The sequence below is a fragment of the Branchiostoma belcheri genome, unplaced genomic scaffold (assembly GCF_001625305.1).
Source record: "Branchiostoma belcheri isolate BF01 breed outbred unplaced genomic scaffold, Haploidv18h27 scaffold149, whole genome shotgun sequence".
Classification (NCBI taxonomy): Eukaryota; Metazoa; Chordata; class Leptocardii; order Amphioxiformes; family Branchiostomatidae; genus Branchiostoma; species Branchiostoma belcheri.
The window spans coordinates 303,704-329,017 of NW_017802924.1; the positions used below are offsets into that span (position 1 = coordinate 303,704).

Genomic DNA, 25,314 nt, shown 5'->3' on the forward strand with positions numbered 1-25,314 from the left:
GGAGCTTTCAGACTAATTTGCATCATCTTGTCTTGACTTGTCTGACTTTTGTTCCTTTTTCGACTTCCAAAAATTTGTCTTCACTTTATTTGCATATCAATCAACAGGTTGTGTATATAAACCTGCTTTCCCCTCTGGTCTCTCAGTCACTGACGAAAGCTAGTGGATACTAGCTGAAACGTCTGACGTTTTCAAAATCATATCCAGTTGCTTGAGTAACTGTTTTTTGGCATAAAAGTAGTTTGGCCTTTATTTCTTTTCTTCGCACTTTTGGACTTAAGATATATATACAATGTTAAAATAAGATAACAAGGACAAACGTAATTTTGTCTTGAAAGTTCACCTGTTGTGGAAAAAGTCATTATGAGGCAGTTTAAATGGTAATTTCCAACACATGATATTGGACTTAAGTATGGCATGTGGCGTCGGGTGGTGTAGTGGATAGAGCAATTGACTATGAACCGGGAGACCCGGGTTCGATTCCGAGTCGCACCCGGTACATGTCTGAACATGCGCCCCGACGTTGTGCCCTTGGGAAAGGCACTTAACACGACTTTCCTCACTCAACCCAGGTGTGAATGGGTACCTAACTTCAGTTGGGGAAAGTCGTATTGAGGTCACCTTGTGGCGTCGAATGGCAGCCGCACAGACCCTTGCGACAGTTCCACAAAAAATAATTGTGGAACAAATATGTGTATCATGTGTATTATTTCATTGTTGTAATTGTTGTGATTTGTATTGATTATGTTATACCCTGCATCAATTCAGCCGTATGTATACAGGCTGCGACTGCACAGGTACTGTTTGGACAATAAAAACCATTTAAGTACATGTGTTGTGCCTTGTGTGTTGTTACAGATTTGACGGCCCAGAATGTGCAGGTGATTGACAGCTGTAGCTCGCAGCATAACCTCCAACCTGCCGAAATTGTCATCTACCACTGGCAGCGCATGGCGGACAGACAAGGTAGCGTTCCTTGCAACGAACAGAAACTCCGAGAGCTTCTGACAAATATTGGAAGACTTGACTTAATTGCCATCTTGGATGGGGACCAATAAGAATCTAATACATTCAGTCACTGTCTTTGTAAATACTAGGGAAAATGGTGTAATTTGTGTACACTGTAATTCCTAATGTTTTCACAGTACTTTTATGTTCACTGTTTTCACTGTCACTTCTGTACCGTGAACTTATTAACAAATAATTCCACGGACTTTCTTTTTTCTGCACCTGTCGCCACTGTGAACATATAGTTCCGTGAACATGTCCATTTTTCTCAGACCGTCAACTTTTGCTACTGTGAACATAAAGTGAATAACAGTAATTGTGTAGACTTCAACACTTTATACAATCATTGAAAAAAAAAGTCTTCCAAATGTACTTTAGCTGGACACGGGTTACAGCTTTGTTATGTTTATTTCTTTCATCACACCTTTTTAAAAGTTAACAAAAGCAACCAAGCGTCTTAGGTTGTTGAATTAAACAACTTAAGGGCGTTAATTGTGCATAGCAGTTTCAATTTGTACTCAGAATGTGGAAGCAGAATATATCTAAGAAATTTTGTCATAATTCTTTTTTTTCATAATTTTTGTTCAACTCTTGTTTAAAGCATTAGCTTTTATCACTTGAAAAGTATGCTGTTATACGAAAATTGTGTGTAAAGGTTTTAAAAACATGAATAAGATGTACAAGTCTATATTTTTCTATGCTATTAGAGCAAAAAAGGATTATTTTGGATTGATAATATTCAAAGGAATGCTGGATTCTATGATTGTGTGGATTTTGATGTGTTCGGTCAAATTTTACACCATGAATCTATTGATATTCATTTCCTTTTATCTTTATGCAGTAAGTGGATTTATATTGTTTGAAGATTTTGGCTATGTACATTGTAGCAGGTTTTCTACAATAATAGTAAGATATTGTATCTTTAAGACATTGATGTTACATCAACTTTGATAAGATTTTGTGCTTTCTTTCTGATTTTTGGTAGTGTTCGGCATATAATGCATTTATGTTATTATGGACATACTGGTGACAAGTTCAAAGTTACCATCAGGACAGTGAACAGATGAAGTCAGGCCATAGCAAGTAATTTTTATGGATGCCATCAGTGCGCGCATTAATTTTCGCCTGATTTTGGGAAAAAAAAACAAATTTTGTTGCCTTCTGACAGTGGTCAACATGCGGAAATGTCTGTTGCCATGCCGGAAGGTGGAAGGCAGATAACTATGAAGGGAGGAGACAAGAAAAGGCTCTGATTTAATGTTTTGTTTCTTACTTTGATGCAGTAATATGTGATGCTGGCTGTGTATATGTGATGTTCCCACTGAATCAAAACCATTTGTTCAATGATTGAGTGAAAATGTTAAAATGTAGGAACCTTGTTTTTTTCGACCCGCCTTTTTTTTCCGCCCGCTCGCATTAGATTTGGAGTCTGCGGAGGATGTCATCCATAAAATTTACTTGCTGTGGCCTTATGAGAAAATACGCAGTATTAGCAAAAACAATATTTAACTGGAAAATTTATGTTGAATTTTGGTGTCCACAGAAAAGCTAGCTTTGTTACTGCAGGTGCCAAAGTCTTTTTACAATTATAATGGGAAATTCAATAATACTGGTTTATTGGTTGAGCATATAGATAACTTAATTAACCATTGCTTGCATTTATGCGCTTTGATAAACAATCAAATTCTATATACTAACAGCAGTCAGTAACATGTACCTAAAACTGTTGTAAACAACAAAGAATTAAATGGGCCAGAAACTGAAATGTCACAATTAGCAACATTTTTAATGCAGTTGAAAATAGAGAAGTATTGTTTTGCTTTGACCCTTTGTTGGGCAATTTTGTAAAATACATTAATTACCTATTGGTGTGGAAAATGTTATTCCAAATATGTTTATTCAAGATAATTTTTAATTCTCGGTATGTTTTTTTACATTCATATTGATGTGGTATGTTTTTTGTAATATAACATAGACCAAAGTTTTTTAATGGTGGCAAAAGCAGAATTTTAAGTTCGCCTGCTACAGTTGATATGTTGTCAAACAACAGATATGACATAGGGCCACATTATTGGCTTGATTATAACATGGATGGCATCCACACGCTCATTAATTTTTCTCTGTTTCAAAAAAAAAAGTTTGACAGGAGAAAAAATGATGCCAGAGGAAGCAGTGTTCAATTTACCACTTAGGCCACACCAGTTTAATTTCTTGGTTAACGGGTTTTTCTAGAAAAATAATGGAGCGGGAGGGCGAAAAAAAAATGAAAATAAAAACAGGCCTAGGCATCCTATTATGGCCCAAAATGGTACGATAGGAGCCATGAAGTCAACACACCAGGCTGGTTTAAAATTTAAACAATGAATTCTTAACTTTTAATGATACCATTGCATTGAAAGATGGAATAACTGTAACAACTAGGATGAAAAGGACTGTTTTCAGCTGTTCAGGTCAAAATATGAGCATTTTGCAGTAATGATTCTGAATTTTCATTTGCAAATCACAAAAAAATGAAGCGGGCAAATCCGTTAACCAAGAAATTAAATTGGTGTGGCCTTATTTGCAAAGAATTTATTTGTTTGTTTGTTATACCATCTTCTGAACATCAAAGACCAACTATTTCCCCAATTTTTTTGTTTGCACCTCATCAGTACTGCTGCACCCAAAGGATGTCATCCACATAATCAAATCAGTATGACCTGCCCTAGAATTTTCCTAAAGACTTGGCATGATATGTTGGCTTCCATTTTATAACACAAGTACCTTGCATATATTTGATATATCCTGAACTCAGTGATATCTTGATATCGTTGGTATTTTGTCCATCACTTTGAATTTCTTGCTTTTTTTTATGTTAGAAATTCTTAGAAAATAGTGTTGCAAAAATACAGCTTTGAAGTGTTTTTTTTCTTTTTCTTTTGCTGCCAAAATATTTCTTAATTAAAATTTAAAAAAGTGTATTCTAAATACACATGACACATGTTTGGAGTTAATTAAAAAATTCTGATATGTAATTGAAAACATCTTAACTTAGTATTTCAAATGATAAAGAGGGTTCTAGTATTGGGTTGTATTCTGTACAAATGTGACGTTTTTCAGTGATTTTGCTTTCGTGAGCGTAGTAAAATATCAGAAATGTTGGCTAAAAACCTCCCTGTTTAGTCACTTGTACATACTGTTTTATCCATTTTTGTCTTAAAAAGGCCAGATTGTAACTGAAGCTATCCCTGTCCTTGGTGCTGAAAGCCATCTCTAACAAATGCCACAAATGTATCCTGTTCGTAATAATATAATATTAGGCCATGTTGATTTTATTATATGGATGACATCCTCTGGGAACCCCAAAACTGCGAGCGTGCGAAAAAAAAAGTTTGGCAAAAAAAAAAGTTGCTTTTATAATGAAATGTACGTGTCATGAAGGTTGAACAGATTTCTTAACATATTCGTCTTGGGTTTCTATGATATTGGTATCGTTTTTCAATATTATTTTTTCCGACTTATGGTATAGATTTGCTCATTTTTTGTACGATTTTGTATGTATGGTGGAAAACTTTTTTTTTGGAAACGGCAAAAAATTTATGCGGTCGCTGATGTCATATATATATAATTAAATCAACATGGCCTTAGCTGTGTGAAATAGGATATCTCGCCCCCCCCCCATGATGATATAAATCGGCTACTTTTCTTTGTTAATAAAGTTCTCAGAGGAACATGTTTGTTTCAGACATCCCCGTTAGTGAGAATCCCTTCATAACTTAAGTTGTTTTCGTGACAAGTAGACCGACTTTGCGGTTTCAAATTGTTTGCCCATATTTGGGCGTACAGATACACGCCATCATTGTTTTTAACCAATCAACAACGATGAATATCACGTCATTGGCCGTGAACCAACCAGCGTCAGCGGCTCAAGCGCGTTGCAAAACGCAACATGTCACCATATCGAAAACCAATCAGCATCAAGGATAGATATATTCTAATGAACCTTTATTACCCTCAGCGCCAGGGCCCCCAAAACAGATGGACTGTTACGAAAAAGGCAAGACCTGTGGTAGGAAATATGGTCTCCAATATGCTGACGCGCCATGGTGTTTCTTGCATTTTTTTATGTTCTAATTCTTAGAAAATAGTGCTGCAAAAATACAGCTTTAAAGTGTTTTTTTTTCTTTTGCTGCCAAAATATTTCTTAATTATTACTGTATCAAAAAGTGTATTCTAAATACTGCACTACGCAGTGAAGTATTCTACACACCTTACAATGGGAAAACTGAATATACTGATGGACAAAAAGGATAAAGACGCTGTTGCATTAGCTCAATAACTTCTTTATTTACAAAACAGGAATGGAATTTGGATGCGGTAGTCCTTCAGAAAGTGACAATTTCCAGGATACACTCAACAACTGCTATTAATAACCTGCGAAGGAAACGTACATTTTGCGACCTTATATCCGATTATCCAATTACTGAAATATGTTGAATGTCATCACCGTTGATTTTAATTATTGCCATTATTGAAAACAAAGTGGAAATGACCATTTGCGACCATTTCCGAATAGACGGAAATTTGGCAAATAGCCACTTCTCAGGCTGCGACCGGAATCGGTATTGCAGACAGAATCTAATGAGGGTAAATCGTCCCGATTTTTAAAAATGTTTAAAAAAGGGTTAAATCAAAACCAGGGAACGATTTCTCAAACAGGTCCAAGCTTCTCCGCGTATTACATGTAAGACTTCATAAAACATGCAGAATCATGACCTCACCCTAACATCTACTTAATGGAGACCGTATCCGTAATCTTCAAGCATGTATAAGAATCCAACATCACTGGTGTCCAAGTCAGTGGTGTTATAATTAGCATTTTTGGGACACTTTTCTACTAGCACTTCGGAGATTACGAAGGTTGTTTTGTTTCAGCAAATTACTATAGAAACTGACACATTTGCCTTTAGGAGGTAACTTCGTTACATTGTCCAGTTTCAGAAGAAGGTGTAAGAAACTGGCAAAACTGCAGAGATTGGCAGTTTTCGATTCTTACATGCAGGGTGCCAAAATATAAGTAATTGCTATCATATTTGTGCAGAGGTGACAGCTATCAAAATTACTTGTACATATACATGTATACATGCTAGACACGTTCATTTTGTCAATCATAACTAGTACCATAAACATAAAGGACTACAGCATCATTTCATCTAAACTGTGGCTTTACCTAACATTGTCCTGGTGCTCATAACTGTTGCTAAATACGCAATATTTATTTCTTGGTTAGAATGGAAAGACGATGATAGAAAGAACGACTATGTATTCCTAATTTTTCTAAACTAGTGTCAAATTTATGTTTGATCTTCAGTTACATTGTACGTATGTTCATGTATGATATGTATATGATATAAGGGCTTTGATGTTCACTAGCAAGTATCGTAGATTAGACAACTTTTGGAAAAATGAAACACACATTGTTATTAATGATTATAACTGTTGCTAAATACGCAATATTTATTTCCTGGCTAGAATGTAAAGGAAAGATGATGTATTCCTAATTTTTCTGAACTTGTGTCAAACTTATGTCTAATCTTCAGTTACATTGTATGTTCATGTATATGATTTAAGGGCTTTGAAGAATAAAATCGTTCAAAAAACATTGTCCTGGTGCAAATAGATATATTTCATGACAAACGCCAAGGAGGTTTAAGACACTAAGTTGTAACTACGTTCTACAATAACTACGCTTTACTGGCAGGCGGCACAACATAGGCCCCAACGTTGAGGCTTATTCTCTGTGGAGTTCGCGCAACAGACGATGAAAACGTGCTCCTGTTGACTTCATAGTGATTCTTCTTCTTCTTCTTACAAAAGAACTCCCTTCTCCACTTCTGCACGTCTTCCCTCATGACACAGTGGAAGATGAAGATGAAGAGGCCCTGGAGGGTGTTACAGATACAGAAGAGATAGGCGAAGACAGTTCGGGCGGTGTTGTTGTCTATGACGAAGAAGAAGCCGAAGACCCAGGTGAGACCGAACAGGACCATGATGCTGAAGGCTCGCCGTAACTGCCGGGTCACCCACTGGTGGTCTGCCTCGTTCTTCTGACCACCTGTAAACATACAGAAATAGTAATGATAATAATAACCTTTATTGTACATTCAAGTACAGGTAAACAGATGAAATAGGTAATATACATGTTTGTAGTACAAACAGCTCTAAAACTACTCTAATACAGAAGTTCGGCTTCTTCTCGTTTCTTTGTGATGTTAAAAGTATAACTTGAAATGGGTTTGTTTAATACAGGATGATCAAAGCGCAAATATAAAGATAAATTTTTCAATATTAGACAAGTATTGGAAGTATGGAAACGTACTTGTAATATATAAAAAAAGATCATTTCTATCATTACTATATTAACTACAATCAACGATAAAGTGGACTTCATCTTCTACTTTGTTTGAGCTAAAAAAAATTGGCAAATCCTTTGCTCCAGAGATGTGCGGTTGTGCCTTTCTGTTTCGATGCTGAGTTTGTGACAGCTGATTCGTACTTTGGTGATTGTGGTTTTTTGACTTCCGTTTCAATAGGGATTTTAAGATAATGTTCTTCATTATAAGTAGATTTGAATAGTCTGTACGAGCACAGTTTGTCTTTTGTTTACCAGTAAATATTACATTGCATGATTGACTACAGTTGAACCAGATTATTTAGGGGACTGGGAAAATCTGGTCTATTCAAATGGACAAAATTATCTAAGAGATCACCAAACAGTGGTCCAGGTGGTCCTTGATAACTATCTAGAGGTTGTCACTGGGACAGGTTTGACCAAGGGCATTATCATCGTATAGATTTCAGACCAACGATTTTCATTTGCTGAGATATATAGGCAACCTGCAATAGAATAAAGAGTGTATCGGTCTACAATTTCCCTCATATAAATCCATATCTTAGAAGAAAATTCAATACAACAGAGAAGAGTAAAGAGCATAAGAAAAAATAAAAGGAATATAATAAAGAGTATATCAGTGTACGATTTCCCTCATATACATCCATCTTAGAAGAAAAGTATATTGATAAACATCTTTGTCTAATGACATCATATTCCCTTCATGTCACGTGGCAAAGCAGAGGGTATCATGTACAGGCCAAGTCAAAGGCAAAGGTACGTGTGTTTAAGGTTTTTTCAACTTTTACTCCTTTTTAAAGCATCTAAACTTCAACAAGCTTTTCTTCTTTGTTTATAAACATTGATATGCAAATTCAGTCCCATTACCATTTATATCATTTGTCATATTTATTTAGTTTGTTTACTGTACTTTATTAGGCTGTTCCGTTTCTTTTATCATAACTACCCTTTGATTGTACTTATCTTTTATTATGTTATGTTATGTTATGTTATGTTATGTTATGTATGACACAGAGAGCTTTGAAGGCTACGGTGACATGCTAACCTGTATAAATAAATAAAAATGAAAAAATGAAATGAAATTAGTATTACCTGTTAACTTTTTCTGTTTTTTCTCCCTGCTGATGAGTCTGTACATGACGATGGAGAACACCGCTATGTTGAACGTGAGGATGAGGCCGGCTGGGAGCAGGAACGCGTACTGTAGAGGAACCTGTGCCAACCAACAGCTGGGGGGGGGATATAAAAAGTCAAGACCATAGCATGTTCAGGACAAAAGATTCAAAAACCGGAAGTTCTGCTGCAGTACCAAGGTCATCCACCAGGGGGCCTATATTTGACCTTGACCTTTGTCTTCCTAAGACCTACCAACGTACTAAATATCATCACAATCCATAAAGGTGTTCTGAAGTTATGCCACAACTGTCCGGAAACACAAACACACAGGCAGACACTCCAAAAACAATACCTCCAGTTTCATGGAGGTAAAAATCTACGAAATAATGGTTTCTATGTTCAAAAGCAGTATAAAATCATTCAATTTAATCTTCCCCAGTCTTGAACCGTGCTGAGGGGGATACTAGCCTCTACCAAGCGGCTAGAAAGAGTAGAAAGTAGCCAAAAAGACAGATAACATGCTCGTCAAGGGAATCGGTCCACTGAAGCTTTAAAAAAAGAGTACGGGTGCAAACTGCACTGTACTTCTATAACTCCACTGGTATTTCCTCTGTCTATTTTTCTATCTTCTACTCTTTTGGCCGCTTCTGAAACCTGGTAGAGGCTAGAGGAATACAAGTTCAGCCATGTTTGGGACTGCAGAGACCTACTAGTATTGCTCTGATGAGGAAGGTGACAAGTGAAAATCAACAGTTGTATACAAAGAACAGACCATGATGCTTGTGATATCGCCACAAAAATACATGAATATTAATAATATAAGATTTAGGCCACACCGACTTAATTTTATGGATGACATCCTCTGAAGACCCCCAAACTAGAATAAAATAAAAATCCGGCCGAAAATAAAAATGCTACTAAACCATAGGAATACAAAGGCAAAGCTGGTATTGTGGATTTGCGGCAGAACTGCAGCAGAACATAGCGACATATACGACAAGCCGGCACATGCTGTTTTTTTGCGGATTTATGAATCGACACTGTACGTATGTACTGAGGTCTTGAGTCGTGGAGCTTTGGTAGCCTGGGTGCCATCCTCCAGAGTTACCACCGGCTCTGTACTGTCGCTATATAGCAGGCTACCATGGACTATCCAGGCCAAAGCCTCGGATGACGTGATCTTTTTTTTTTTAGAACAGACGAAAATAAATGCGCACGCGGATGTCATCCATAAAATTAAGTCGGTGTGGCCTTAGGCACTAAAATACAGCTGTAAAAAAACTTACTACTTGTCGTTCCTATAGTCGTAGAGACTTGACGGAGCCGCGGTGCATATGGTAATGAGAAGGGGGAAGCCTGGAAAACAGTTCAAATTACGTCACTGTTACCTCCATGTACGGAGGTTTTGTCTTAGCTGTGATTGTTTCTTTGCTTGTCTGTAGTTATTTGAATACAATAGAGTCACAGAATGTGAGGGGGAAAAGGTCAAATTTTTCCAAATATCACAAACTAATAAGTAAGAAATAAATTGTCGTAATGAATGAATGAACAACTGATATACAAAAAAACTTTTTTAAGGTTTGCTCTGCTCACCCCAATTCATTTCATTTCAATTTATGTATACTACTGTTTCATTATTGTTATTGTATCATTTTGCCCTTGTTTGAATTATTTTGATTACAATTCCTTATGTATGAATATGCCTTGTTTCAATTCAATTATGTTTACTTTTGGTTAGTATAGAGGAGGAGGGCTTAGCATAAGGTAAATAAGCTTTTGTACCTCCTCCTGCACCTGTTTGATTCATTATTAATTTATTATGTATAATTCTTATTGCTGTTGTGCAAATAATAAACAAACAAACAAACCCCATGCCACTGCAGCAGCCTTATATATGAAGTTCCTGGTGACGTAATGATCGAAAACCATGACAGCCGCCAGGTAGATGTTCACAGCCTCCATCGCCATCCAAATCAGGGCAGCCAATAGGAAGTAGTGTAATAACGCCGCCACGATGGTGCAGCCAATGGGAGAAGTCGTCTGTTTGATGCCAGCTAGGAAGATGATGATGATTGCCAACAGGGCCACGCATAGGTTGATGAGAACGAGGCGCTGGTTCTTTGCGTGAGCTCCGACAATCCGGCGATTATACTTCCTGTATTTACAGACATTCAAGACCACATGTTAATCTATAGGCAGCCAACTCGTGAATGCGTAAAGTAACACATTTACACCACGTAGTCATGAGGATAACAATGTACTATGAAATCAAGACTGAACGTTAACTTCCAACACTAGATATAGAATTGGGACTTACCCAAAATTTTCGGTTGACTCCATCAACCTTGTTCATGGAATGGACCCGTCTACTCTTGGAACGTGACGTCAGAGACACGTGACCGTAGTAGCGGGTCATACGTGCCAGATAACTTGTGTCGCCCCCCGTCTCTGTTCAGGGTAGGTCTGTGAGATCTTATGTAGACTGCCTCCTTAACTCCTCTTGCAAAGAAGTCCGATTCAGAGACGGGGGGCGACACAAGTTATCTGGCACGTATGACCAGCTACTGCGGTCACGTGTCTCTGACGTCACGTTCCAAGAGTAGACGGGTCCATTCCGTGAACAAGGTTGATGGAGTCAACCGAAAATTTGGGGTAAGTCCCAATTCTATATCTAGTGTTGGGAGTTAAAGTTCAGTCTTTATTTCATAAGGATTTGTACCAACACAGATGAGCTTTCATGCTAACATAGCAATGTACATTTTAGTACATACAAGTGTTTCTGAAAAATGTACATGCCCTCAGCTTTTTCTAAAAGCTGCATGCATTTCTGCCTAGAAGTATTGTTGTTAACCAAAGACATTTTCTTATGAACGTACAGATTTGAAAGAACGCATTTTCCCTAACCACGTTTTCCTTTGTCTATGTAATCTGACGTCCAATATGTGGCAATGCATGCAAATGTCTAAAACCTACAGCTCTGTCTATTCCGTACATCCTAGCAGTCAGCAACCTTATATCCCTTGTCGTGTAGGGAAGTCGAACCGCTGTTTTTACTTTGTTTTGTGGCTCTTGACTGTCCTTTGCCTTGTTTTGGATTCGTCCGTATGTTGTGAGCTCGACGCTTGTGACGCAACTCTCCTCCATGGAGCGTCATGCCTTCGATTTTTATGGCATGAAATTTCGGGAAAGGTTAGCTTTTGGAATTCACTTGTCTTGTCTATCGTGTAGCGTGCGTAGTCCAATGGTTAGCGATCCTGCCTCTGGACTAAGAGGTTGGGAGTTCGAATCCCGGCTGTTGTCGCTCACCCGACATGCACGCTACTGTTTAGGGTCGCAGTCCTTATATAGGACGGGACGTTAGCCGTGATCCACTGTTCATTGTGCTTGTCGAAAAGAGCTAGGGGAATTTCTCCGGTACAATGAACCTGTAAATACTGTACATAGCGTCTGTCTTCTCTGTCACGACCAGTGGAAGATTAGCTCTTCAATGAGCTAAACTGGTTCGAGATCACTTTCTTTTTTTATCATTTTGGTTCAACCGTTTCTGCCAATCTCAATGTCAGAATTTGCAAAGAATAACTAAGCCCCCGGTAGCGGACAGACAGTGTTTGCAGTATGTGGTTTAATATGACTGGTACCTTAACCCCCTCTGGAAAATGGCTACCACCTTTGAAAGAGGGACAAATATTCTTCATTAGATAAAATAAGAAGTCGTGACTTACATGGTGACGATGAAGGACAGTAGTGTGAGGACCAGGCCAGTAATGGACACGACGCAGCCGACAGTAGTGATGATCTCTAGCAGTCTTTCGTGAGCCCCAAACCCTCCTTTCAGATCCTGCAAAATGAAGAACTAAATGTTAAGCTGTTTTACTGATAATCAAGATTCCCGGTTTAGAGCAATTGTCTCTTACTCCCGGCATGCCTAGGGGAGGCCATTTTGACCTTCAATTGACTTTCCTGTCAGTCTGTGGTTACAGCATTCCTCTCACTTCCTGTGACTCTATTGTATTCAAATAACTACAGGCACAAACAAACATAACGACTACAAACCTCGTTACATGGAGGTAATGAATAAAAGGAAATGTTTTACTACTCAGAGTTTGACCTCCAATTGACTTTCCTGTCAGTCTGCGGTTACAGCATTCCCCTCACTTCCTGTGACTCTATTGTATTCAAATAACTACGGACACAAACGACTACAAACCTCGTTACACGGAGGTAATGAATAAAAGGAAATGCTTTACTATACTCACAAAGAAGACGGCAAAGTTGGTGAGGTGGTTGAAGGTACACGTGTAGGTGCCATTTTCCTCTCCTTGGTTCACACATCCATCTGATGACCACGCCCCATGTCCTGCCTCGGCTTCGAAATCCCAGAACACACAGCGGAACCTCCCAAGATCTTCAGGAGAGAAGTCCTAAAACATACGCAAAGTTCTCTTCTCTTACAGCAAGCATTAAGAGGGAATTTCTTGTTATATTCATTATTGAAAAGTTTATTGCAAATTCTTGTCCGAATGCTAATTGCAAATTACAAAACATAAAAGAACAATGAAATAGAGTATAAAGTAAGTAACTAAAGTCTACATGATGAAGGTAGCTGTCTAGAACTAGAACTATGTCTAAAACTATGTCTGAAGGGCTTGACTTCTCTTCTGTAAACCATGGAAGATGTTATGTCCCACCTTTTCCAAAATGTGTGGGTTTTGGAAAGTTAAGAGAAGAAAAGTTTTTTCTTGGACTGTAAGTTTAGAGAAATTGGGATAAATTGTTGAAGTTTGAATAGTCAATTTATTTCGAGCGTTGTTATGGAATGAACAGTTTGAAATAAAATGTATTACGATGGGCTTCTCATCGATTCTGTACATATTCACTGCAATGTCCTTCCAGCCTACGGAAATGCCATTTTGACTCCAATTCAACCTTTCTGTAAGTCTACCGTTACACCATTGTCCCTCCAACTTACCGTGACAGTACTTATAAATAGTTACAAGAGCCACACGAGCAAACAAAAGCAGGCATACCTCTATAGGTCTGACAGAGATGGTAACCGGCTGCGACAGGTTCTTTATCGACAAGCCCGCGATTCTGCTGCCGATGATTCGACTTCCCACAGCACCCTGGGAAGGCTGGACGAACAGACTGCTGTCGTTGTACAGGGTATAACTCAGTCGGACATCTGCGGAGAGACATTCAATTTTCCTTAACATCTCAGGTTTTCAGTTAGTAGTATATTCCTCAATCAGTGACTCTTTTGAAAGGTAGAAACACGTACCTCCAAATTTTGATGTTCACTGTACATCTTGACCACGGAGTGACCTAGTCTCGCGAGAACACGAATGAGGAATATACTGATAATTCTACGTGACTGATGAACCTCTTCAAGTTTCATTATTTTTTTGTTGTTGTTATGGGTAAATCAGTCAATAAAACAGTATGGGTGCTTCATTTGATGGATTCTACCCACGTTTATCAATAGACATTAGTTCTATAGGCAATCTCGTGTGAAATTCCATAAAATTTCGATCTGTATCGCTTGCTCATGGCAAGTATCTACGGAATAAATTAACTGTTCTGTTCTTTGGGTAAATATCGTGCAAAGCTGTGTTCTTAACTAGCTCAAAGCAAGGACAGAATAATGTCGATATGTCCTTGCTCAAAGCCTATGCCACTGCACATTAACAAACTTGCAACAACCTCCCTTAAGCAAAGGATTTGGGAAGGTAAACATTATTATACCGTGTCAGCTTACGAATTTCAAAATGGCCGTCGTACCTGCCGTGCTGTTGATCTGCATTATGCTTGAGATGTTAGCGGGCAGAGTGAGAGAGATGTCGGCGGTCTGGAGAGGGTCTCTCACACCGTCAACACTGAAGCCTGACACGCTGCCCTCTGTCAGGCTGCCGGAATCATGTCCAGTCGGGAAAAAGGCAAATCCTAAAGAAGGAGGAAAACTCGTTTTGCACATGCATGGTGACAGACCGGAAAAGATATCATGGAATCGAGAATAATACAGCTTTTACTGGTCATATTTTAAACTACAAAACAGTTTTTTACGTCACAAGGCCACGCCGACTTAACTTTATGGATGACATCCTCAGAAGACCCCCAAACTAGTGCACGCGGGCGAATAAAATAAAAATCCGGCAAAAATAAAAATGCTACTAAACCACAGGAATACAAAGGCAAAGCTGGCATTGTGAATTTGCGGCAGAACTGCAGCAGAACATAGCGACATATACAACAAGCCGGCACCTGCTGTTTTTTTGCCGCTTTATGAATTGACACTGTACGTATGTACTGAGATCGTGGCGTCCTGGAGCTTTGGTAGCCTGGGTGCCATCCTCCAGAGTTACCACCGGCTCCGTACTGTCGCTATATAGCAAGCTACCATGGACTATCCAGGCCAGAGCCTTGGATGATGTGATCCTTTTTTTAAGAACAGACGAAAATAAATGCTCGCGCGGATGTCATCCATAAAAGTAAGTCGGTGTGGCCTTACATGGTTTACAGCAAATAAATAAACAAGCAAACAAAATGACGACGTTTGCTTGATGCTGACCTTGGCCTTTGTCTAGATCCTCTAAACTAATGTCGACTGCCTGCAGTGCCACTCCTGGCCGCACGGAGGTGTACTTTTCTCCTACCAGTGTCACCAAATCTGAAAAGGTCTCCAACGCCTGGACAACTCTGAAAAGGGGGGGAACGAATTTGAGTTCAGCTGGCAAACTCAAAGCTAGTTCTCTTATAGATGTTTCCTACATGGTATCTTGTACTAAAGGAAGTCAGAATCGGACTAAGTCTAGACCATTTCAACGTTTGGTAAAAAAAGGATGTGTAACAAGTTACTATCAGTGTTTGAATAAATGATATACCTAGATGGTCCTCTCTCTTGTTGACTTTGCATCAGCACTTCTGAATCCGCATTCATCAAGTTGTCTATTGTTGTCATGAGAGAATCTCCAATCTAAAGTTCAAACAAGGAAAATCCGGGTTGTTATTGTATTTTTTACATGTTGTTAGTTGTTGACGGTGTGTAGTTGATGTGTTAGATTTAGCGTTTCAGGTTGTGTTAGGTTTTGGATCTGAATTTTGGCACATGTTCTGTAATTTCATTACGAACAAGTAAAATCTGAGATTTTATACCTCCGGGTTTTTTATTGTATATTTTTATATGTTGTTTACAACAACAATTGTTGCGCGCCGCAGCACTAGGGTTTTGAAACAATCATCATCTGCAGCCCAATAGCAAAACATATACCGAGTCTCAAAAGAATCCGTCCTCCCAAACGCGGGAAACAGCTGCGAACATGAAAATCTAAACCTCTCACAAAACCCTTCCGCGGAAGGATGTCTCCTCCCCCGGAAGTAATAACGTACTCACCATTATCCCTCATAACAAACCCTGTAACACTGGTAACACCGACATCTACACAAAATATTGGTACTCGTATATCACCAAGGAACTATACAGCCAGTTATTATTCAGACACACACTAGTAGTACAAGTAAAGTATGCTAGAAATACTGGGGTATGTGATGCAAAATTACCTGCTCCGTTTGGCTTGCGTTGACGATTTTTTCTATCAGCCTGCTGATGATGGTGACGTCATCAGAGGAGAGGGTGTCAACTTGTGAGGTGATGAACTGCAGTTCCGTGGCCACCGCTAGGGCTGCTTCAGGGGTCGCTACTGCGGTCTGCAGACAACGGAAAAGCAGTGCGTGTTCACAGACAATAGATCAAAGCAAGTAAAATCTGAGATTTTATACCTCCGGGCTTTTTGTTGTATATTCTTATATGTTGTTTGTTATGAATAGTTGATGGTGTCTGGCTACGCAGCCCTGGAAAACAGCGTTTTGGTGCATATTTTTAAACAAAGAATGTATCGAGACCGGACACCCCTCTGTGCGAAAGGTCATACAAGTGAACCCGACCGATAATACTTTAAACACACCAAAGGTCAAAGGTTGCGACCATCTTCACGCTCAAAGGGGTGTTTTGGGGCCACCAAAAGGCACTATTTTCCCGCCCGAAAACACATATATGATAAAAACAAAAGAACGTGCATCATCTATAGCCCAATAGCAAAACATACACCAAAACTATCCGTCCACCAAAACGCGAGAAACAGCTGCGAGCATGAAAATCTAAATCTCTTACAAAGCCCTTCAGCGGAAGGATGTCTCCTTCCCAGGAGGCAACTAGATAGAGTCTGAGCTATCTCCCGTCGCTGTTTGGTAGCTTTGTGTCAGTACATTAGTAATGATTCCTTAGATTTCATAAGTCTTGCTAAGCAGACGAGATCATTATCTTTCAGAATTAGATACTATTACTTATAACTTCAAAACCGCCATCAAACTCTCGGTATATGGCGGATACATTTCACAGAATAAATGTGAATAATTTATATTTAAAAAATTGCTAATGAGCAGGATTGTAAATGTAAGCCATTTTACAGGTGGTCATCACCATGCATAAGATTTACAAAAGCACTAACATGTCATGGAGGTATGAGATTGCCGAACTCTAGTTTGTCACTCTCTTTATGTAGTTTGCCATACATTGTACCATGTGCAATTGTCGTGCAATGAAGTTCTATTTTATGAGACGTTCTGCCGAAGTGCTATGCACTTACCTGAGACAGGTTCCGTAAGCTGACGTCACACGTCAGGAGGACAGGAGGGTCCCACACCGCAGTTCCGTCCCACACCGGAGTTCCAGCCGTGCTGATTCGGCAGAAACGGGAGGCCTGGGGCTTCTCTGTAGAGTGGAGTATTTAGAACAATAGATGATTATTTCATATTCAAACAAAAATTGATTAAAATGAAATTAGATTGAACAATTTACATGTAACTCTAAATGAAGACTACACGGCAAATGTTGAAGTTCAAGTCGTATTCAAACACTTCATAATCTATAGTAACAGTTAGCCGCGATATAATATAGAAACGTACTTCTTGAAAATAAAGCATTGAACATTGCTATACATTAAGATTTGACAAACTCTATCAAACACACACATGCGTTTTCAAGACTTCTTATTTTTGGCAAAACCTTATCAGCCCGTGTGATGACCGTTACGGTCGCAGTACACAGTATCTATGGGCGAACCGTGTATTCCGGGCACAAAGTAGTGCGGCACAGTACTTGGGAATTGAAATTCTCTCGTGCAGGATAGCGAGGTGAAAACTATGCTGAAGTAGAGGATTGGGTTTGAGACCGTGTGATTTGAATTAGGGTGTTTGTTCGGCCGGGGTCGATTTGTTACGACCTAACGTCGGCTGCAGTTCATATGACCCCCGCAAGGCGCCAAATTAAAGTGATTTTCAGCTGATTTTCACACATTTTGCAGGGTGTACCCTCAACCCAAACATACTGAACTCGCTTGTGCACCCTAATATAAATTTTACAGTGTCGAACCTTCTCACTTTGGGCTCCTTAATTATAGAAATCCCCACTGGGCGAAAACTGTGTACTGCTACTTTACCTGAGGAGGAGGGACAGCGCTCCACGGAGTAGTTGAAACCTCCACCTTCCGTACGGGGGAAAACCAGCCGCATATCCTCCGTCTCATACACGTGCTCTGGACAATATCCTGAATGATTGCAGAATGTTGGTTATGGTATTATATCATATAAATAATTACATAGGTTAAGATCGACATAAAAATGAACATCACCATAGATTGACAATGCCTAAATAGAGCATCAGTAACAAACAGCATACAGGGTGCACACGTAAAATGACTCAATTTATGTGATTGATACAGTGTTGTAACTTTTTTCTGTAACGCTATATATATGATAACAAAATAGGCATGAATTAACTCTGTTCTGAAACTCTCTTTAGCAGGGCCGGGTAGTGATACTATCCTCTACATACAAATTTCCTGTCGTTTTTGGCGACGTCTCAGGGAGGAGCCTAATGGTACACTATTGTGTGCAGTTTGCAAGAATTCTAGGAATGATACAGGCATTTTGTATGCACTGTATCTGTCTAGACTTAACAGATACCAAGTCTTCCTCAAAATCATGAAATCATGGCAGTGCCATGCAAACAATAACCCTAACAGCAACCACCGTCGCCATGGCAATGTATGTTTTCATTGCCAGTCTTGTTGTACATAGCATTGCTGCTATACATGTACATCATTTCTTCATTCTTTGAATATTTTCTCGAAATATTGCGGAATGGCACAGTTCTTTACCCTGTGTATCTCTGGTTACTGCTGTCATCTGCTGTGTTGTGACAGCACCAGTGCTGGCACAGCTGTACACCACCTCCAGGTATTTGTAGGTACCGACACAAGGGTCGCCGAATACTGAGTTAGACGCTCGTATGGAACATGTGGTGAGTCCACTGCAAAGTTGGGACACCAGATTCTCACTAGTGTCGGATATACAGTCGGTATCTGTAACGCGAGGACCCTGTTGGAACAAGAAATAAAACAAGAAATATATAATTTAAACACGTGTATGTAGATTTTGAAATACAAATTAGATGAAAATCGAAATGTTTTAGAAAGAATGCTTCATGGATTTCTCCTGGCCTGTTTGGGAGCTCTCGTCAGTTTTCGGGTGGTCTCGTGCATTTTCGGGCGTTCTCGTGTACGCTTGGATGTTCTCGTTCCCATTCCCTCCCACCCCCTCTACACATACACGTGCATAATATAATGAAGAAAAATATCTAAGTAACGAAAATATGAGGGTGAGAAATGCTGTCACAAGACTTAGAATAAGCTGCCACAGATTACATATTGAAATCGGAAGACATACCCGCACTCCCCTTGAACATAGATTATGTAAATATTGTAACTTGAACAAAATAGAAGACGAACGCCATTTTGTAACAGAATGTTAACTGTATAGCAGAGAGAGAAATGAACTGTATATGTTTGTACAACACCTATTCCACTATTTCACGCACTTAAGTACTGTAGAAAAATTCATATTCCTTATGCGACTAGAAAAACCACCCATCAAGAAAACAGATCTGTACCTTTATCTCTACAATAACCGAAAAGCGAGGAGAAGTTGAATTTATATAACGATAGTCAGTTTCTTTTGCATCTGTTAACCGTGTCCATTCATCTTGTTTTGTTGTGACCTGTACTTAGCCAAGTGTGACAGAAATGTGCAATAAAGGTCTTCATTCATTCAAAAAATATTGTACTCACATCCGTGCAGTGTGTGGACGACGTCCGGCCATAGTTCGCGTATGAAACATCGATAGTTCCTCCTTCAGCACATGTGATTATTAGCCATTGATGTTCGCACGCCCGAACAGTTTCACCTGTATATACAAAATAACACAAATGTGTTATTAAAGACATCCAATACGGGACATAATATCAGGGCGATAAACCTGGATTTTCGTTAAATCAAACGTTAAATCAGCCTATCCCATAGCATACTGATATATATTCGTACTCTCCAAGCAGAGGTTTGGGTTTTGGTTTATTTTTGGCGTGTTTTTATACGTTTTCTTGGACTTGTCATTAATTTTGCCGGCCTTTTGGGTGTGCGATAATAGCGGTGTTCGTGTGGGGTCGTGTAGCGTAGCGGCAGAGTACGCGACTCGGAACTTAGAGTCCCGGGTTCGAGTCCTGACATGCCACCGATCTTATCGGATTTTAAGGATGGCAGAACGTCACTGAAATGCTAAAAATAGACAATTGTACTTGTTATTGTGTTGGCAAGACAAGATCAGTGACAAATCAGAATTCGAACCCGGGACCTCTAGGTTCTTCCGAACGTTAAGCCTCACGACCCCAGTCATATTTGTTATTTGTGTGTCAGGCTGTTTCTGTGGATGAGTCAGTTTGACCCAGTCTCTGCCAAGAACCCCTCCAGAAGTTGAACAATAGAACAACGTTTTGTAAACAATTGTTACGTTACAAATCACATGTCCCTCATGGTGTAACAAAACACAGGACTATTCATAGAGTACAGTCATGAAGTAAAAGGACGTCATGAGTACAATGTACCGAGAAAACAATGAATAACAATGTCAGAAAATGTAACCCTATCCGTATCCGGTTTGTTTTGGCAGCTGTGACCGATTCAATATTTGGTAAACATTTGGTACGTGACAGATCATACGTGTCTATCCTACTTCAACAATGGAATACAGTCAGAGTAAACAGTTACGAAGTAAAACGGACATCATTGGCCCAGTGAGGAAGTGATGAGTAGATTTCTACTTAGTCAGGAACTCCGTCACTGACATTGTAGTTGCACCACCATCTTGTTTGACAGAACTTTGTATCGTCACCGACCCTTGTCCTGCCGCACCCATATACATGTATATGGGTTGCACATACAGTACCTTCTATATAGCGCCCTGTATACGTACGATTTGGGGGTGTTTCTCGAGCAATGCATCACACCGCAGCGAAACGCAACGAATGCAGAAGTAACTATGCCACTGCAGGGCAAAAAAATGTCAGGGGTCTGTGACCTGATTACGACTTCAAATTACTTAAAAATATTGTGTAAAAAAAGTCCAGCAGGACAAAACATTTGTTTTGTGACAAATCGTGGACATTCTTTCTCATATTGCATGTAACAAGGCAACTAGACTATTAATAGTTTACAGTCACGAAGTAACATTGTTAGCCAACTTATCGAGAAAGGAAGTTCAACATAGCCCGGACATCTAGTCACCAGATGTTCTCTCTCTTGTGATTTAATAATGGTATATCATAACAGCCATATCCGTTTAACTAGAGGCCATCGACACATTTTGTTTTGTAACATGTCATTTCCTTTCATAATCACAAAAAAAACATATCGCCAATCGTTTTATGGACTCTTTCTTTTAGAAACATTTCATTAAATTCATTCTAAAATATCCAATTAAAACCATTTTCTGCGTGAGATATTTTCAATTATTAAGCATTGATTAAACCAGTTGACTGTTGTGGCTGACTTTTTTCAAGGAAATGGCATATACGCACGTTGGTTTGTATTGTGTATTCGCTCGTGTATATCGTGTATTCAGTAGTGGCTTAGTCGGTTTCTTGGTCGTCATATCCCGGGTTTTGGTTTTCTATTATACCACTGACACCGCGAGTGACCCTCAATTATGTGTTATCTTGCATTTAATTAGGCAAGACAAAGTTATGAATAGAGAGCGATGACTACAATAGGTGTGTAAATCCCCTTTGTGAAACACCAGCCGTTCTTGTCACGCATCTGACTTACCAGGCACTGAAGGCGATTTCAGGACGTTAAAACTGCATTTTCACATTCAATTTTCAATCCTATAGAATACGGATTAGCCTCTACCAGGCTTGAGGGCGCGGCTGGAAATAGTAGAAATTGGCCAAATAGAGAGATAACACGTCGAGGGAATTTTAGCCATCCAAACTGTAAACTGGATGGCTAAACTACCTCGGCCTGTTATCTCTCTATTTGGCCAATTTCTACTATTTCCAGCCGCGCCCTCAAGCCTGGTAGAGGCTATACCGATATGTGTGAGACAAAAGGCGATATAGCTGGTAAACAGTCCTAGCTACTAGTATTCATGGTCGGTACCAAAAAAATAAAGAGACGCATTCCTTTACGTAGCTTGTTTTGGAGTTATGTCAAAAGCATCTATGAAATGATTTCGAAAATGTACTGCTATGAAATGGCAGTAAATGCTAATATCAGACTGATGTCCTCATATAGAATATTTGTCACCCTGATGCCTTAAGGCAGATGGTTTTACGTTAATCTAAGGGTGACAAAGCAAACAACAGGTTTCTAGATACAGATGTGAGTCATGAAATGGAGAGGAACTGAGTGAAATGACCCGCAAATCCCTAGGTACGTACACAGTAATCTAAAAACAAATGTGCAGCGTGTTTTGTATGCTTTTCTGCTGTCTTTTGTCAGGCTTTCAAGTGAAGTGGATAAAACATGCCCAGTCTGGAAAGACGTATAAAAAATTTCATGCAACATAGACCCCCTTTCCGACAGAAATTGCGATGTTTAATTATGAACTTGAAAGACAACAAAACGCATAGACAGTAACGGTCTGTCGCACACGGTCACAGCCTAGCCTCTACCAGGCTTCAGAGCGTGGGGGTTTTGACTGAAAGAGTAGAAATTGTAAAGAGTAGACAAAATAGACAGATAACATGCCAGTGGAGTTAGTCCGCTAACTTACAGTTTTCAGGTAGGTAAACTCCTTTACAGGCTTAGTCTAAATCCCCTGGTATAGTATCTGTTTATTTGCCCGGCCAATTTATACTCTTTCCAGCCGCCTCTTAGCCTGGTAGTCTCAGCCTCAAGGGCCCAAAACATGCCAAACCCCCTCGTACATCTGCTTGAAGATTAAGTCTAACATACCCCTGGGCTTAGAGACCGAGCTAGTTGGACTGACTTGATCACGCAAAGTATTTGTTCTCTCCACATACCTCCGCGCCTGTCTGTGGTCTAATTAGGATTGTGGTGTCATAAGGGACAAAGTACAGGGGAAAGTGTCCACAAAACCAGTCGGTCAAATCCCGTTTCCGCTCGAATAAGTCTTCTAAACCCCAAACTAAACCCCAAATTATTCACAGCTTCTGAAGGCATATAAACAACGCCTTTGAACTCTAGAGGAAGAAACGTAAAATATGGTAAGGGAGGGAGGGGGGCAATTTCTAGATTCTGCACAAAATTCACTAGCAATGTTAAAGTAAGAAGTTAAGATATATCTGCGCCCAACAAAGGTACAAGCTGTGCATTCTGTTATTCAATACAACGTCAAATTTGGCTCCGGAATATTAGCTGATGGCAAGTTAACTTGTAGGCTAAAATTTCCTTACATCAATGGTTAGAGCACTACTGTGGCATTATTGTGGAACAAATTAAAGGGTTTGTCGACATGGTGATTTAGAATAGAAAATGATCATTTGTAGTAGAACGTAGTTTGTACAACAACGAGAGAGTCGAACTTTATAGACTGATAACATCAATGTTTTCCTACATCAAACACTTCAAGCTACTAGTATTTCTGTGCCGTGACCTGTACTTAACACATTGGGCATACATATTTGTACAATAAAGGTCTTTATACATTATTTCACTTCTAGATCTCGCCCTTCCTTTTTAACAATTGCTAAACCGTTTGGTATAAGGTAGTTTAATGGTAGCAAACAGAACTAACTTCCGTATGTATAATGTGTTAAATTATAAACGCAACTTCGTTGGGATTTTATTTCGGCCTAGTTAGCTAATGTTAGACGGTCGTTCTGGTCACACGGCGTGTGATCAGAACGACCGTCTAACATTTTAATTAGCTAACTAGGCCGAAATAATAATAATAATAATAAATGGTTTGTTGGCCAAACATCACCCGTGTAATCGCAGCCTTATAGTGCTGAATTGATGCAGGGTTTACAATGGTATAATGATACTAATGGTAATGATACACATAATAAGATTTTAAGAACATAATACACATGATACATATTTGTTCCACATTTTTGTGGATAGGCCACAAGGGTCTGTGCGGCTGCCATTCGGTGCCACAAGGTGACCTCAATATGGCTTTCCCCAACCGAAGTTAGGTACCCATTCACACCTGGGTGGAGTGAGGAAATTCGTGTAAAGTGCCTTTCCCAAGGGCGCAACGTCGGGCGCATATCCAGACATGTCCCGGGTACGACCCGGAATCGAACCCGGGTCTCCAGGTTCACAGTCGAATGATCTACCACAACGCCACCCTACGCCAAATCCCAACGAAGTTTGTGACGGCTCCTCGTGTGAAAATGTGCGTGACAAATAACACTACAACACCTGTAATTGCTACCTGACACCTTTATGCTCTAGTTTACGGGGTATGTGACAAACATTGGTGTTATCAAATCCAGACAATTACGTTTGTGTTGTCCGACAAACTCACGATCAGGGTCCCTTGTAGTACAGTTTTAAACCCTAACAAGTTTGCCAACAAGTGATATGCTTAAACAACTATGCACTAGTTTTCCATGGCCACAAAATTAAGTTATTTCTGAGTGGCAAAGTGGTTGTTATTGTGTGAATAATAACACCTATTACAGGACAGATTACCAGAAGAACGCGCCGTACTAGTTTTTAACCCCAATGGAATGTGTCTATTATCCCTAGGGACGGTCATGTGATTTCGAAGGGAAAGACGAAATATTCCTCTTTTTTTTTATTCGTTTACATTTCTGACACAAGTGTGAGAAAGATACTAAAATACTCAGCCCCCGAGCTGATTTTAAACCCAGCGCCCGTAAGTACTTGTGAAGCCCACTGTTATGTACATGTGTAGCAAACGTTATAGGAGGAACACAAACACGGAACCCGTACCTGTCACGCCGTGGTACGCCCCCAAAACACACAGCACCACCAGCACTCTGGTCCCCAGTCCTAGCGCGTTCCTCGGGCCGCCTGTGACTGCCATGTTACGTCTGTGACTACGTCTGAACACCTCAGGATTCTAGTTCCAGTGTCACGTCCAGCTCGACGTCTGACTGCACTGCCGCAGTACTTAGCGCCTGCCGTTTTGTAGGTAAACAATGACGTAAGCAGAGGGCGTGCCACGCCTTAGCTACCATTCGTCAGCCCGGGTTCGGGGTACATGAACCGTCCGGTAAATTTGACACCGTCATTTTCTGTGTGGGTGTTCCTAGAAAGAGCGGGACTGGGGGTAGTGGGCGGATAGCTTCAGGCTTGATCATTTTCAACTATATATATATTCTCTTGTATAATCTACACCTTTGCATTTAATGTAATTATTACGGATGAGAGGAAGTGAATTTTGATTAAAAAGGAACCAGCTGTTTTGTTTGTTTGTT

The 25,314-nt window shown here is 39.7% G+C and overlaps 2 protein-coding genes across 3 annotated transcripts in view; one reads left to right on the forward strand and one right to left on the reverse strand.

Moving 5' to 3' along the window:
• Positions 1-1,366, forward strand: part of LOC109465138 — an 18,356-nt gene extending 16,990 nt beyond the window's left edge. The window contains exon 12 of the mRNA XM_019762281.1: positions 859-1,366. Within this exon, the coding sequence (XP_019617840.1) occupies positions 859-1,058 (200 nt within the window). The 3' untranslated portion in view covers positions 1,059-1,366. The remainder of the gene's footprint in view (positions 1-858) is intronic.
• A 3,386-nt stretch (positions 1,367-4,752) lies between these two features.
• Positions 4,753-25,030, reverse strand: LOC109465136 (adhesion G-protein coupled receptor G7-like). 2 transcript variants are annotated; one of them, XM_019762278.1, is made up of 17 exons: positions 24,827-25,030; positions 19,696-19,811; positions 18,727-18,946; positions 18,007-18,114; positions 17,155-17,279; positions 16,070-16,216; positions 15,394-15,485; positions 15,081-15,208; positions 14,294-14,455; positions 13,543-13,697; positions 12,772-12,936; positions 12,238-12,353; positions 11,570-11,671; positions 10,384-10,670; positions 9,802-9,871; positions 8,492-8,628; positions 4,753-7,102 (listed from the first exon to the last, which is right to left on the reverse strand). In XM_019762278.1, exons 1-17 carry the CDS (start codon positions 24,918-24,920, stop codon positions 6,732-6,734), a joined length of 2,595 nt encoding a protein of 864 aa, XP_019617837.1. In that variant the 5' UTR covers positions 24,921-25,030; the 3' UTR covers positions 4,753-6,731. The 2 variants fall into 2 exon arrangements, with proteins under 2 accessions (XP_019617837.1, XP_019617838.1); XM_019762279.1 differs by lacking the exon at positions 11,570-11,671.
• Positions 25,031-25,314: the final 284 nt, after the last annotated feature.

Coding starts and splice junctions, on each gene's coding strand:
- LOC109465136 (XM_019762278.1), bottom strand. CDS start 24,920: ATGGCAGTCACAGGCGGCCCGAGGAACGCGCTAGGACTGGGGACCAGA. Junction 18,947..19,695: donor CGTCCACACACTGCACGGAT/GTGAGTACAATA, acceptor TTGTTCCAACAG/GGTCCTCGCGTTACAGATAC. Junction 14,456..15,080: donor GGATCTAGACAAAGGCCAAG/GTCAGCATCAAG, acceptor CTCCTTCTTTAG/GATTTGCCTTTTTCCCGACT.